Source organism: Opisthocomus hoazin, chromosome Z (genome assembly GCF_030867145.1).
Source record: "Opisthocomus hoazin isolate bOpiHoa1 chromosome Z, bOpiHoa1.hap1, whole genome shotgun sequence".
NCBI lineage: Eukaryota > Metazoa > Chordata > Aves > Opisthocomiformes > Opisthocomidae > Opisthocomus > Opisthocomus hoazin.
The window spans coordinates 35,766,712-35,783,069 of NC_134454.1; the positions used below are offsets into that span (position 1 = coordinate 35,766,712).

Sequence of the window (16,358 nt, forward strand, 5' to 3'; positions counted from 1 at the left end):
AGTTCCCTCCGATTTCAAAAGCAGCTCAGAGAATTTTGTATCCTGTAGGGACAGATTAAGCATTTTCCTGATGAAGTCACATATACTTGTTCAGAGCTTGAGCTCTGCTTCTATGAAATCTGTGTCAGAACTGGCAAGATTAATGGCAGTAGTATCTTATTAAATGATGAAGTGGGAAAGAAACTCATGGCAGGCATTAAAACAACTGATTGCTCTTAGTCCATTTATTCCAGAAACAGATCACCCATTGATTGATGCTTCTCATAAAGTCCCACTGAAGACAGTAAAGATGCAACAGATGTGAACTCAGTCTAATGAACATTGAAGAAAAATATTGTCACAGAAAACGATCGTGAATTGCCTAATGCTGGTACAATGGTAGTGATGCCCAGCTTCGTACTGCTGGCTTACTACCAGTACAGCCAGCTCCAGGTGAATCCTCTACCTTTTGTAGATCTCAGATCCCTGCTACAAGAATAGAAATCTTAAATATAAAAATCTTTTTCAATTTCCAAACTTACTCTTCCAAACTGAAAAAAAAAATCTATCTTTAGTTTCAGAAATGGAAGACTTTTTCAGTTCCTGCCTTGAAGATGTTACATAGCATTACTGCATACTATGCAGCAGTTCTGATCCAGAAACAGGGGCACTTCCACAATGAAAAAAGGGATTCTTTACATTGGGCCAGTTGGCTGCGGGTCCATATGGATTGTATTTTTATCTATTTACTGTTTGTCTCAATTAAAAAGAATTTTAGTAGTTGATTGGTTACTGAGTAAGAAGACAACAAAGATGTCATTATATTTTTGCATAAAAGGATGTGAAGCTCAGAGATGGGGCCCTTCCTGTAGCTCCCACTGCCCTTCCTGCACGAATAATGGCGTTTGTCATGAAGATACTGGGGAATGCATCTGTCCTCCAGGTTTTATGGGAAAAACATGTGAAAAAGGTAAGCAAATAGCGTTTTCACTGATGGCTTATTAACTTGTTCTCAGTAGCTGAAGTTGGCAAATTATTGAGGGGAGTAGCCTTGTTTTACTCCTTATAGCTATAACATTTAGAGCTGCTGCTAGAGACAAGACAGTGTTGGGTGAGATGAACCCTGAATTAGTAGGGCTGTTGCATTTGTGATTTGACTTCTCCCTCTCTTCTCCTAGTAGAGATTACATTGCCAGGGAAGATGAATGTTTCCAGCTCTTCTTGAGCAATACGCACTTGGACAATCTGACAGATAATCTCTTCTAGGCTCCGTTTCCCAGGACAGGCTGGACCGGATGATCTTTCGAGATCTCTTCCAACCTGGGCTGTTCTATCATTCCCCTGAAATCAGTATGCATGAAGCTACTGACTGACTGTTAAGTGCATGATAGAACAGGAGATCTTAAGGATACACTAGCACTAGGAAATGAAGCCCTGTGTTAGAGATTCCCTGGCTACTTCTGAACAAGCTGTTGACATGCTCACAGGGTCCATTGCCTCCGCAGGGGCATGTCAACAGTAGAAGACTGTTGGTGCATATCTGTGTCTGTGACAATCAGTTTGGATTACGGAATAATTACAGCAGGCATCACACTGCTCTGGTCTCTCCAAGCAACTTTTGGGTCCAGTGCTAAATATGTATCCTAATATTCTGACTGAATTGCAGTGCTGCAAATACTGCAGCTAAGCTATTGGAACAGTTGACATCTGAACTACTCTAATATAACAATGATAAAAGCAGAAAAGCAAAACCTCGAGCTTAGCAGTTTCATATGCACTCACCTCTAACAATAATATTTGGTTTTCATGGCACTGTTTGTCCATTTTATATTAAAAAGGTTTACAAAGATGTTTTATTGCTGAAGCTCTGTCCCCACATATTCAAAGCAATAGGTGCTTTCCTGATGTATCCTCACATGGGAGAAAGTTATGCTTGTTTCTGCTGCCTGAACTTAACCACTGGTGCAGCCATGGCTTAAGTTGTTATGGATGTTATCTTATCTGGTATGTGAATGGTAAAAATGCTATTTTTTATTTTAATTAATATTTTTTGTTGTCTAAAGCTGTATCATTAGAGGCATAAGCTCTTTTGTGGACTTAATGGTGTTGTGCTATTCTTTTCCTCTCTCGCTTCAATAGCTTGTGGAGCCAATACATTTGGCAAAACATGTGAAGAGAGCTGTAAAGAAAACTATGGCTGCAGAAACTATATGTTCTGTCTACCAGATCCATATGGTTGCTCTTGTGCCACAGGATGGATGGGACTGGAATGTGATAAAGGTATAGTGAAAAATGGTGAAGAATGGTAGAGTCCGTAGTGTGCTGCACATAGGAAATATAGAAGGGAACTAACAGAGGAGACTAAAAGACGGGATCTTTTACGTTCTTTAAAAGAGGGGTAACCCATATCAGAGGCCCATGTCAGATTCTCAAAAGAAGTATATATTAAAGTTAAAAACTGTTCAAATTATTCTGCAAAATGGATTGATGTTCTACTGAGACATTAAAAATCATCCATTGCTGAGCAATACTGAGTATAATCAGCCTTAATCAGTTTGATTAGATTGCAGTCTCTTTGGGACATGAAGCACATCTTCCTTTAAGAATATGTGTCATCTTGTTCAGTGGTAACATGACTCTGATGGACACTACCACAGTGCAAGTGAAACAACAGTGGAGATTGAAGAATTTTCCACATTGGCATCTAGTCTACAAATGACAGGCACGGATACAAATGTACTCTACTTTTTTGATGTTCGAGCATTCTCAGGCTGCTCTGTGGATGATTTAATTCTAATACATACAGCTTCAAGGTAAAGCCAACCGAGGGAACTAAACCCTGCTGGAGAACTGATGCATGAGATTGAAAAGTAATGGAAGACATTTTCTAGTACCTTTACACTAACTGGAAACATATGTACTTGCAGAATGCAAACCTGGTTTTTATGGGTCAGATTGCAAACTCAAATGCAATTGTCACAATCGAGGGACATGCGACAGATTTAAGGGCTGCATTTGCTCCCTTGGATGGCATGGTCTGCAATGTGAAAAAGAAGGTAAAGCAAGGTAACATGGTAGTAAATGGCTTTTCCCAGTGTAACTGAAACAGATCTTCATGCTGGTACAGCACTTCTACTCCAGGCTGGTATCCTTGTTCTGCAATTGCATTCCAGGGACCCAGACTTTTCTGTACATCTTCATTGCAATGCAGTGTTTTTAAGCCTCTGCCCCATAAGCTACAGGCTGAAATGCTACCATTTAATCTGATGTTGATTTCATTGGAGGTAGATTTGCAAATCTTACTCTATATGATTTGACTCTGACCTTAATATCAATTACTGACAGAAGCTGCACATCCTACCTGCATGATCAGCTTTTGGACAGACTCATGGTACTTTACCGTTACCTGCCCCTTACTCATCTGCATACACTCCTATGTGCCTCATGATCTGAATTTGATGACTGAGATACCAAGACAACCCTGCAGTTTAAAATAGCCCTGTCTCTCTGAGAGACAGTCAAGCTTGCAAAGCTGAACATACTTCACCCAGAATATCTTTGGATTCAGGCAAGGTTCACACGCTATATTAGAAGATGCACTCAGCATCTATTATTTCTGCTTGATAAATAAATTGACAAATCCACTGTTACTGTCTAAGAGCTTTCAAGAGAAACAGACAAAGAAGACTGTGATCCAGCCAGCCAGACTATACTATTGTGATGTGACTGCTCTTCTTAAACAGCAATAAGGAGAGAAAATAGATACTGTACATTCAATACAAAATGTGTGCATGATTTTGCCATAGCTAGACTCTCTGTGCTTAGACTGTCAGCGAGAAAAAGAGGGGAAGAGGGGAGCGGAAAAGAAAGCAGAGTGGAGGCAGGACTTGTTCATTCTCACATGGTATTTGCACTGATGTAACAGTGCTGAGTTTGGTAAGCATGATCATTGCGTATGCCCACGAGGCCTATGCTCATTGTATGCCTAAACTTGTTTTTTTGCTGCCTTTTTAAAGTTCCGATTGAAGGCTGACGTTAAAATACTATACACCTTCTGTAGGTTCAGCAGATCTTCCACCTCAGATAGAAAACTTACTAGATCCTGTAGAACTCAATTCTGGCATCGAGTTCAAGCCTTTTTGTATAGCAAGTGGGATGCCACTTCCTAAATCTGAAGAATTTAAACTTTTGAAGCAAGATGGAACCGTCCTAAGGGTAATTGCTTCCTGTTATTTCTGATGTTTATATTTACTTTATCTGCAGTTAATGCACACTATTCCTTTTATTTCTGATGTTTATATTTACTTTATCTGTAGTTAATGCACACTATGCTTCTGACGCATGATGTGAAATTTCGATATTCTGAGATACCTCACAAACTGTATGTAGCACACAGGAAACTATGGAATTGACCATTGTAGACCCTTTCTATTGATATCACTGAACTCTAGATGAGTTTCTAAACTGTGAGAAAGTGTCATGGGAATATTCCTACATGTCCATATTTTTCAGGCCCTCTATGTCCTTTGTCATTTCAGCCTGCCCTAATTGTTACCAGTAATCGCTCTGAAGCCATGTTTACAATTAATCGAATCCAGCCTCGTGATACAGGAACCTGGGTCTGCAGTGTGCAGACAGTAGCAGGAATGGCAGAGAAACCATTTCAAGTTACAGTCAAAGGTAAAAGCATGAATCTCTTCAAATATCTTTGCCCCTCTGCTTTGAAGGGCAGCTTTACACTCTAACATGGCAGAGCTTTCTGTTCTCTGCATTGCAGGAAAATGTCTGAATAAATATCTACTATGACAATATCAACAGAAACCCTTTATAAGCAACATGCTAATTATGCGTATTGAAAAAATAAGTGTGATGGTAAGGATCAGAAGAAAACCCGAGGCTTTTTTGAAAGATCTAAATTGTCAGCTCTAGGGTATAAATCCCTGTCTACTATGTACGAGTTTTGAAGACCATCTCCCATTTTCCTGTAGATCTAGGAAGATACCAGAGTTTTAATGATACAGGGAATTAAAAGGCTGGTTTAATATTTGCGTTCTTGCTCAGTTCCTCCTGTGCCACAATATGCTCCAAGGCTGACAGACAGTGGACATAATTTTCTCATAATTGATATCAATGCTGAGTTACATCTTGGAGATGGACCTGTTGTGTCAACAAAACTGCTGTACAAGCCAGCAAAACGTTATCAGTCCTGGATGTCCGTGGAAGGTAAGAGGACATTCTTTAATTCCCTTAAACATAAACTTCAGCTGCATGCTGAAACATAATGTGGTATCTGCTCTTAACTAGACTGAGAAGACTACAACACATAAAAGTTAAATCTTTTCTGACTGGACGCTTAACTCTTTGTATATCACTACGTATAATGTTAATGTGGATGTGGTACACCAAAACCAGTCAAAACTGTATATTCAGTTTTCAGTAACCAAAGTACTCCACCCTCCTTCCTTAACATAAACAGTACACAATGTTGGGACCAGCTGTTGAAAACTCATATGTAAATAGCAGATTTTCAAAAGTAGTGAGGAGTACAGAGACATCCTGGAGCATCTGCAGTCCTCCTTCATGATTATTGTGCCCTCTGGTGAGAAAAATATATTACCTAAATAGTTATTAGGAATGGTGTGGGCAAAATGAAGCCTGCTTGTGAGTTAGATTACCTCTTCCAGCCCTGGTTTAACATTTTAAGCAGGGCCTAAAATATTATAGGAAACATTACAGGAACTTGAACAAGTAACAAACAACTGTTGCTACTAATTCAAGATAACCCAGGATTGGCATACACAGTGCACACTGCCTCAGCAACCTGTCTTGTTCTGTCCTGAAGGAAGGGCAGACGGAAACATTGTTTGGGCTGGGTTGGAGCTCAGCTTAGAAATAAATATTATGTACTTCTAAATAGTTTATCTTTGTGAATCAGGAACAAAAGAAGAGCCTGAGTATCTTAGCTTCTATGGTTAGTGGTTCAGAAATATTTTCCAAACCTTTTCTTCCTTAACATTTTTCAGCATGGACTATGGCTTTACTTTCTCCTTTCGTTATCAGTAAAAGGCACAACCAAAAGACTGGACAATCTGGAACCAAAAACAGAATATCAGTTCTGTGTTCAGCTGAGTCGGCAAGGGGAAGGTGGCGAAGGCCATCCTGGGCCACAGGCTAGCTTCACAACAGCTGCACTTGGTAAGTCGTCATCTTGGATTTTTGCAAAAGGGCTGTCTCAACTGTTTTTCTCTGTGGTCTGTTCCCTGATCTCTGCCAGAGCACTTTAATTTGATCAAAGAAGGCTGGACATGAAAACGATGTAGACTCAAAATAATCTCAGCAAAGAAAAAAAAAAAAAAGAAGAAAATAATAAAACAGAAGTGAAGAAAACCAGAAAAGGGCAGAGCTATTATTCTCTCTGATTTAGAGATGGGAAGTCTGGTAAAGGAAAGTTTATGTATTTTGGCTGGCTGTGCAGCAGAGTTGGAGATAGAAATCATTTATTTTGCATGCCAGTCATTCCTCCTAATACAAGATCCATCCTTCATCTTAATATTAGACCAGTTCACTTTAAAAATGAAGATGTCTGAACAAACAGAAAAGCTTTTAATCCACTGAGGCTACAGTGCAAACTGAATACAGACATACAAAATAAATGAGAACTGCACCAGGAACTATCTCATGAGAGCGAAAGAGCTGACTTCTCATGTCCAAAAAGTGCATCTGCAACACCATCTTGGTGAAGAGACCTTTTTATTGACATAACAGCTGTTGATAAGATAAGATACTTTGGGACTATCAACACCTCTTCGTGCCAAATTGGGTGGGGTGACAGGGAGAATTACCCTTTGTCACCCCAAGCTAGGGCAAGTGGTTGGGAAGAACTGGTACCCCTATTATAGCTTGCATGTTAGACATAAAATGTTGTCCCCTGTCTCACTGTGGCTTTTCCAAGGTCTCCCTCCACCAGAAGGTCTCACTCTCTTTCCAAAAAGTATGACATCACTGAATTTATCATGGCATCCTTTAACACTGAGGACAGAGGATGACGTTCATGTTGAAGTGGAAAGGAAGAGCGTCAATGACAATGGTGAAGAGAGCAGTGTTATTACTCAAGTGCCAGGAAATATGTCCACCCTGATCATTAAAGATCTTGAGCCTAGACAGCAATACATGTGCAGGGTACGGGTGAACACCAGGTCCCAAGGAGAATGGAGCAACTATCTGTATTCATGGACTTTCAGCGACAGTAAGTAGCTGATTCACATCCTTCTGTTTAATTCTTCCTCTTTCCCCCAGTGAGCAGACTGATTGTCACTTAATGACTACATTGAATGTAATCCTTTGTTCTGGTAACAGTTCCTGATGATCACTTGTGGTTGTTTTTACTGCTATTGTGAAGATAGCTCAGTGTCCAAAGAAATTCTTACACTGGAAATTATCAGCAGTTAATAATGAGTTTAAAAGAAAATGGGGAAAACAAATTAAAAGCTTGGGACTCCACATGTTCATTTCAGTACGATTCATACTTCTAACACAGGTAGCACTTTTTTCCTTCCCATAATGGTGAACCCACAGAGTTCCCTACTCCAAGCTCTTTTGTTACTCCAAAAAACCACTGACTCTGCAATCCAGCTATGTCAATACAGAAATAGGCAGCAGTTAAAGAAGGAAGAGAAGATACAGTGCAAGGTAAAACTCCCGTGAGCAAAGAGTAGTTAAGTGTGCTACACTGAAGACCAATGACTGCCCTTGAACTCCCTGGGTGCGAGTAGTGTCCTTTCATAATACCACAACAAATGCCCTATCTGAATGAAGTACCATCTGAACAGACGTCCATCTGAACAGCTGATGGTTGCCACTGCCCACACCACACACTGGAAAGGTGGGCTGCTTCCTCCTTACGGGTCATGTGAGGAGGCCGTCACTGAGTTCCTATGTTAACAGAAGTAACCAATGGCTGTCATGGGACGCTCCAGTTTCCTGAGCTCTGATGCCAAACAGCACTAAGAAAAACATAAGGATATTGTTTTCCAGGAGAAGGTACTTAGCTTAGTAGTCACAGGTGTGTCCACAAGTCCAGCACTCAGCCCCACTGGTGGTTTTATGATGAAATTTGTGAAAATGTCGGTATTAATTTCCCTTCTTTCTAACAGCCCACATCCTGCCAGCGAACTGCTCCCTGAAGCAGTGAACGTATGGGACCGGGGAATCACACGGGGATTGCGATTCAGTATAGAATGAACCCTTTCTGCATTAATTTGAAAGTAATCATGTTGTCTGTGCACACAGCTCAGAGCATTCGTATCACCCTCCAAGGACAGGAGTATACTGAATGCCACTCCAACCTCTGCTGGAGGTATGGAGTACTGCAACACGGGTGACAGCACATCAGGTTCATAAAACTTCAGTTATCATAGCTCATCAACAAAATTCTGCTTCTGTTTAGCACAGCAAACGCATCAAGGAGAGTGTTTGGCTCACTGCAGGAAGGAGAAAGAGGTGGATGCACACTCCAACACTTTATGTGTGTTTGTGTTTATTCTCAGGAATCCCTCCCGCACCATACAACATCAGGTTTTCTAACACCACAGACACATCCTCAGTCATCTCTTGGACAACTGCCGAGGGTCATTCCATCTCCTCCATCATCATCAGCTACAAAATTTACGGCAAGACTGAGTACAACCACATCGATATTATCATTAAGAACACCAGCATTACTCAGTATCATCTCAAAGGCCTTGAGCCAAACACTGTGTACCAGGTTCAGATTAATGCTCAGAACAACATTGGCTTGAGCAACCCAAACACATCGTTTGAACTGAAGACTCTTCCAGAAGCTAAAGGTTGGTTATTCCAGCATGCTGGACTTGCACAAAGCAGGGCCTGTTGTAAAAACTAGTTAACTAAGGCAAAGTCTAAATATTTTTTTTTTAATATGAGTTTTCTTTTGCTCTTAATTTTGACCCACAACACAGCATCACCAAAATGTGTTTCTCAGTTTGCTGCATGGCATTGGTTAAGTGACAACATACAACATTTGTGTCCATCCACTAGAAAGTGCCCAACAGCTCCTAAGATAAAGGAGCTGCATATACTAGGACTGTTAGATCAATAAATGTGACCTGAGCTCTGCTCTGCCTGAATTCAGCGGGACCTGCATGTGCTCACGCATCTGAAAGTCAGAGTATCCAACGTCTGTGACGTTTTCTGAAAACAAAGGGATGTATCTCTATGTCTATACAGTTTACAAGACAGGAGTATTTAGCTGTACAGTGTTCATGGCTTTTTCAGAATTTGCTGGAAATAATTATGAACTCTTTCTGTGCTTCCTCAACAGCTCCATATGAATCAAAAGGAGGCAAAATGCTGCTTATTGCTATTCTTGGCTCTGCAGGGATGACCTGTGTAACAATCCTCCTGGCCTTTCTCATCATGCTGCAGTTAAAACGAGCCAACTTCCAGCGCCGAATGGCTCAGGCTTTCCAAAACGTGGTGGTGGGTTTGCAGATTTCCTGTGTTCGTGTGGTTATTAATTTTGGTCCCATCTTTTCCTGATTTATTCCAATTCCTTTTCCTTAGCCTTCCCAAATACCGTCTTCTCTTCAGGTCTGCAATTAGTACTGTTGTTGGGAAGTGTCTCTGCTAGTGACCCTGGATCTAAGCAATCACACTTCTAGGCTATGAGGTAGAAAACCTGACCTGAAAACAGCTGCACCCCATTTATCCTTCTCCCTTTCCTGCCTTGTCGCACCTGTGTATGACAAGGACCGAGCCAGACAGAATGGAGGAGCCTGTTCTCCCTCCTTGAAATTGTGCCTGATTTTGAAAATTACAAGATTTTTTAACGCTGATTGTGAGCATCAATGACTGCTCAAGTAATGGCTTTTCAACTTGGGGACAGCACACCAGCGATCAGTCAATGGCAACATCATAGTTCTGGCTGTCAGGAAATTGCTAAAGGTTGTAACATCACATAGAGATGTCTATCTATCTCATATATATATGAGATATATTTGTATCCTGCTGTAGTCTTTTTATCACTCTGCTTTCCAGTGCTATTGTCTCACTTCAGAGGGGAACCTGTGAAGCAGAATAAAGCTGGGTCAAAGAGCTCCTGCATATGGATCTGCATAAGTGGTTTCATAAAGATGGGGCTCAGCCAAAAAGATGACCAGTCCCCAGGCCACACAGAATACCTCGTGCTCCTTGTCCTGAAACTTCTCCCACAGAAGTATTTCATGGGAATGTGTAACTGAAGTAGAGATGTCTCCTCCAGTGTGGAGGAAGATCATTTCCTCCCTCTTTTGTTCCCTTCCTTCTTCTTTCCTCAGTCTTCCTACTGAGCCTGATCAGCTCAGGGTTTAGTCCAACCTAATATGAGATGAATCTCAAAGCTGAGGCTTAAAATTGGTTTTGAGATCAGTTTTACCACATGATTTTTGCCCATCTCCATCTTCAAGATGATTATAAAACTCTTCAGGAGGCCTAGGTCTACAAACGTACCTATGCATAAATTAAGAGCCTGATTAATTTTGCGGTCTGGGAAGAAGCTCTTGGTGTAGTTATTGTCTAAATTGGTGCAGTTGTCTACTGTACTCACTCTTGCGTGAGCAAGAGATGGATCAGGCTCCATGTGTGTCTGTGTAGGTGAGTGAGCACCCATGTATTTGGGGAGTGTAACCAGAGAGTTGCTCAGGAAAGCAGCAATCACAGCTAATATCATTTGCTTAACTCTGTTACAGAGGGAAGAGCCAGCTGTACAGTTTAACTCAGGTACTCTCACCCTGAGCAGGAAAGCCAAAAACAGCCCAGATCCCACTATTTACCCAGTTCTTGAGTGGAATGACATCAAATTTCAAGATGTGATCGGGGAAGGTAACTTTGGGCAAGTCCTGAAAGCGCGCATTAAGAAAGATGGCTTACGCATGGATGCTGCGATTAAAAGGATGAAAGGTAGTACAGATCAGAGACTCGCAGACTAAAGACTTTTGTTGGTTGTTTATTCCAAGTGTTTCTCTGTCATAAGAAATTCCTTGTAGCCCTCTCCTAAAGCTAATATTCAAATTTGCTAGTGAAATTCTATCAGCTGTCACTAGGCCAAGATTTTTGCCCTGGCAATGACTGTACTTCTGCACGGTCAAGTTGGTTTATATTTCTCTCTAATTATTAATATCATTAACTAGTATGTATTTTCCAAATCATAGGTCAGTATGAACTTCATGTATGAGCTCACCTGCAAAGTGGGAGCCATTAAAAGATGCATTTAATAGAGAGAGGAGCACACAGCTAGCCTTGGGGCACAGCGTTTGCTCATCTTGCTTTACCAGACAACTGTACCTATGCATCTGTATATGTACATACTACGAGGATCACTCATTTTCTTTGTAATCGTTGGGCATGACTGCCACATCCCAGAGAGAACTACAATATGTGGAATACTGCCAGAATGTACATATTTTCTTGCAATTCATTAGATTATTATCTAGGCAAATTGGGAGACACTCTTAAGTATGATGTTCATTTATAAAAGAGCCAAGGTCTGCATGCAGGCAGAAACAATCAGCAGCACACACATGGAAAGGCTTTTAGGCAGCTAGTTTTCCTATGATCTGCTATGACATTTTACATTCTCAAATAATAAGGGAAATGATGTGATATATTAACAGACTTTGTTTCTCTGCAGGTGGCTGCTACAGACATTATGTTGTCTTTTTTCTTCCTTTGATTGAAAAGTCCTACTTTTTTCAGTAAATACTAATGTATGTTAGAGTTTTTCTGTTGGGGCTGAAGCAGTAGTACCCTGGGCAGCCCAGAGTCCTCACAGTTAACAACAGTATTGTCATAAATTCAGTTCAAAAGAAAACACAAATGCATGCTTATTTGATTTTCAGAGTATGCCTCAAAAGATGATCACAGAGACTTTGCTGGAGAACTTGAAGTTCTTTGTAAACTTGGTCATCATCCCAACATCATAAATCTTTTGGGAGCATGTGAACATCGGGGTAAGATAGCTCTTGAATACCTGTACTTTCAAAATTAGTTTTTATAAAAACCTCCACAGTATAGCCCATACAGTCCATAGAAACACTAGCTTATAAGCAGATCTTTCTGCGACATTTGTCAAAAAGCCAAATAAACTGGTTTTACATCTACAAGCCCACATTAATCCTTCAGAAGTGATGTTTATAAATAGCTCTAAATTCTCCTCTGAACCTAGGAATTATGCTGTTTGATATTTCCCCTCCAGTCTGTTTTATGTTTATTTCTTTTTCACTCAAAGCAGTGTAAGTGTCCAAATACTATTACTGACTCTCTTTTACTTTGTGATCTGCTCACTGTCTGATGTTTCATTAGGATATCTTTATCTTGCTATTGAATATGCCCCCCATGGAAATTTACTGGACTTCCTTCGGAAAAGCAGAGTTCTAGAGACAGACCCAGCTTTTGCTATTGCCAACAGTACTGCATCTACCCTTTCCTCTCAGCAACTTCTGCATTTTGCAGCAGATGTTGCTAGAGGGATGGACTACTTGAGCCAGAAACAGGTCAGTAATCAACTCTCTACCCACTGAAAGCACAGCAATTTATTTCTCAGGGAATATGCCCTATAATGAAATCAAAATAAGGTTTTCATTTTAGCTTGTATAGCACCTACTGGATTAGTAGGTTCACTTAGCCCTATCAAATGCTATGGTCATGGGAAATCAAGGAAAAGGAACTAAAACTTAGAAATGACACAATAACTAACTGCTTTCATCTTCAGATGAAGTTTAAAATGTTCTTGGTAACGACATACCAAGACGTTTGTTTTGGGCTTTGTTCTTATTCTTAATGTTCGCAATTTTCAATATAGCACTAAAATAATACATGTAAAGCTCATAGATACTGTGGCAATTTCCTTTTTTTTTTTTAATTTTAGTTTATTCATCGAGATTTGGCAGCAAGAAACATCTTGGTTGGAGAAAATTATGTTGCAAAAATAGCTGACTTTGGCTTATCAAGAGGTCAAGAAGTTTATGTTAAGAAGACCATGGTAAGGATCAAACCAAACTGATGTAGGCTGTTTTTCCCGTTTTTTATTTTCTTGCTTCTTATTTTGAGTTTTAATATGAACAAAATGCAAACTCATAGGTACTACAGAACTGATTATTTAAATATTATATATTAACATATATGACTATTTATATTGTGTTTATTAATATACATACATTGCTTCTAAATTAATTCTATACCATGTTAATGATATAATATACAATGTAATAGAAAATTATTTTTATGAATATGGATGGCAGTAAAATAACCAGTTTTGCAGCCAGTTATGAGATTAAGTAAAAATGTATTATTAAAAAAACATAGACTATCCATTTGACATACGAACAGGATACGTGCATGTGGGTGGATCTGTGCAGCTATAGAATTTGTCCAGCTGAGGCAAGCTGGTCTAATTGTATTGAACGAGGCCAAAGCTGGCAAGATGGTAACCAGAGGCATGTCAGAATCTGTGAGCTAGAAACACAGCTGTCGAAAGCTAATGCTTTGGAAGATGTGCAGGAAGCATCATGTAGTCATAGACCGGGAATAACACCAGGTGGTCAAGGGAACAGGACTGGTCAAAGGCATCATAAGACATCACTCAGGTGGGAACTATTTCCATTTCTTCTGCTTGTACAAGTTTTCTATTAGCTCTAGTGTGAACTATCCTTTTGGGAAGTAAAAGCACAACTTAAAGAAATAAGTTTATTTACTTGGTTAAGCTTACTTGGATAAAATCAGTGTTCATTAAGGTAACACAGAGAACAATTGCTGGGTTATAAAATGCAATATTGCTATTTCAACCACCAACAAAAAAAAATTCCATGAAATACTTTCCAGGGACGGCTTCCAGTGCGATGGATGGCAATTGAATCTTTGAATTACAGTGTTTACACCACAAACAGTGATGTGTAAGTATGTTTTCAAGTGGTTTTTTTCTAAATAAATATTTTTCAATATCAAAGAAAGTTTGACAGCCAGAATGAGACATCCACTCCTAACTCAAAAAACTAAGTATCCATGTCAGCATGAGTGAGCAATGGAAGCAAAAATAAAACCCACGACAAATAAGTTATTTTATTTCATCATCAGTGTCTGAACAAGTCCTGTGTTCATAAGCTAATTGGATTTGTGCCACTACTTTATATTTCTTATTCAAACTCAGAAACCTGATGAATCCTTGAGAGACCCAGAGGAACTCAGTATTTTAGTCAGGAAACTGGAAGTCATATTTGGCAAAGTAATTCTGTAATAGTGCTATTTGCTGAGAGCTTACAGTCTAGTAAAGGGCTCTGGTTGATGGACACACAGTGGATTAAATTTGCTAAAGATTTCACTCCTGCTTTCTGATTCTACGAAGCCTACTATTAGACAAAAATTAATAAAACATATAGCAGAATGAATCACACTTCTCTGTGTTCTCTGAATACTAGCAAAACCATCTACCATTTTAAAATATGAAATCTTGTTGAATTCTTGTTGCACTCCATAACATCCCTCTGTTGCAGATGGTCATACGGTGTCCTATTATGGGAAATTGTTAGTTTAGGTAAGTGTCTGAATTTTGTACTGCACAAATAAACCTATCTGAGCCAAGCCACCTCCATTCAATCAGTCTGTTAAAAATTTATTCCTTTACAATGTATTTCCTTTTTTGCTGTTTCATTCGACTAATGTTTTTTTAGCTTCGGTATGCTTGGAAATGCAATTGTCACACTTGCAATTCAGGTACCATTCTAAATGGGAAAAGCATAACGACCATGTTTTCATTCCACTATGAAACCTAGGCCATATCTAAATGTAAAATGCAACATATCACATGATTTGTAGCCCTAATCCAGTGTGCTTTTAGTTTAATGGGTGACTTTTCCTCAGCCTTCACAAGTTTTAAAACAAGATATAATTTTTATGACTTCTTTGGCGGGGGCAAACCTCTTCAAGTATTCTCAAAGAAAATTTTTGAACATTAATCTTCAACTAAAATTTAGAGTTCATGTCTGCACACACGTCTATTCATGCTGTGTGTGATATAGCCTCAAACCACTCAAAAGGACTGTGTGACATAGCCTTTATGATTTTCCTTGGAATGTGTCGCACGATCTGCTGGCGAAGAGACACATCCCAACTGAGGTGCATGTTGCGTACTGGACTAGTGAGCTCTTGCTTTCTAATTTGTTCCCAGCTTTCCTTACTAAATTGGTTTGCGCTAGACATGGGTGGGAACTAACACACTGCAGTGTGGAAAATCAAGAGTCTCAGCAGCTAAACATCCACAAAAAGGGACAAAACCAGCTTGACAGTAACATCTCCATGAGTCCGTACTGGATCTTTACTAATACCATGCTAATGAATGAATGGCTTGCCTGTTGCCACCAAGGGTATTGCAAAACTAGTTCAAATTCAATCGGATGCAGGCCCTTGGAGTTGTAGAGAAATTCACGGCAGCCCCACAGATGATAAAAGCTTATACTCTCTTTTATTTTTCTTCTCAAGACTGTGCATTAAGCAGCATGGAAACACTAACAACAAAAATGTAGCTGCAACATATTCCCTAAGGTTGGACTAATTTACCTGTTAATGAGTCAGTCATTCTTTTTTATTTCTGCTATGTAATTAAACTTTCTTTTACTAAAAACACCATGTGTTCATGGCAATGGTTGAACTCTGCTTCAGGTGGAACACCGTATTGTGGAATGACATGTGCAGAACTCTATGAAAAACTGCCTCAAGGGTACAGACTGGAAAAGCCTCTCAACTGTGATGATGAAGTGTAAGTAACTGCCGCAGCAAACAAAACAAAACAAAGTAACACAACACCTGCTATAGGAAATGTATGGTGTCTATAAGAAACCAATAGAACAAACATTTTTCAGGAAAACATAAAATTTTTAGAAAAACATTTTAAAAGAGTGCACAATTGGAAATCTTTACTTCAGTCCTTTGTTACCCAGCATGCACTGTTATTTGCCATGAACCCTTTCCCGGGCTCCCTGCTCCTGCCAGATACCCTGTCCTTTACACAACATGGCTTGGCTTTAGCTCAGAGACAGATTTTTGATTATTTCAGAGACAAAAAAAATTCTTTTCAGATAGCAACCAGATGTGGAAAGAAGAATTCCAGCTATGTATAAATCCATTTTCCTTTGAAAAATGGAATGTGCACAATCTTCCAATAAACATGAATCTGTATCTTTAATCTATGTATCTAAACTGTCAAATGTTTGTGTTTTTCAAAGGTATGACCTGATGAGGCAGTGCTGGAGAGAGAAACCATATGAAAGACCATCATTTGCTCAGATATTAGTGTCACTGAACAGGATGTTAGAAGAAAGAAAGGTAAGAAT

The 16,358-nt window shown here is 39.6% G+C and overlaps 1 protein-coding gene across 3 annotated transcripts in view; it reads left to right on the forward strand.

Moving 5' to 3' along the window:
• The window catches only part of TEK (TEK receptor tyrosine kinase), a 44,379-nt gene that overhangs the window by 23,227 nt on the left and 4,794 nt on the right, over positions 1-16,358 (forward strand). For 2 of the 3 annotated variants that reach the window (XM_075447122.1, XM_075447124.1), the window contains 18 exons: positions 818-949; positions 2,119-2,259; positions 2,907-3,035; positions 4,040-4,194; positions 4,518-4,659; positions 5,041-5,202; positions 6,040-6,174; positions 6,932-7,225; positions 8,526-8,825; positions 9,320-9,477; positions 10,725-10,935; positions 11,874-11,984; positions 12,337-12,527; positions 12,902-13,015; positions 13,855-13,925; positions 14,523-14,563; positions 15,688-15,784; positions 16,251-16,350. In XM_075447122.1, coding sequence (XP_075303237.1) covers positions 818-949; positions 2,119-2,259; positions 2,907-3,035; positions 4,040-4,194; positions 4,518-4,659; positions 5,041-5,202; positions 6,040-6,174; positions 6,932-7,225; positions 8,526-8,825; positions 9,320-9,477; positions 10,725-10,935; positions 11,874-11,984; positions 12,337-12,527; positions 12,902-13,015; positions 13,855-13,925; positions 14,523-14,563; positions 15,688-15,784; positions 16,251-16,350 — 2,684 coding nt within the window. The remainder of the gene's footprint in view (positions 1-817; positions 950-2,118; positions 2,260-2,906; positions 3,036-4,039; positions 4,195-4,517; positions 4,660-5,040; positions 5,203-6,039; positions 6,175-6,931; positions 7,226-8,525; positions 8,826-9,319; positions 9,478-10,724; positions 10,936-11,873; positions 11,985-12,336; positions 12,528-12,901; positions 13,016-13,854; positions 13,926-14,522; positions 14,564-15,687; positions 15,785-16,250; positions 16,351-16,358) is intronic. The other variant, XM_075447123.1, reaches the window with a different exon arrangement.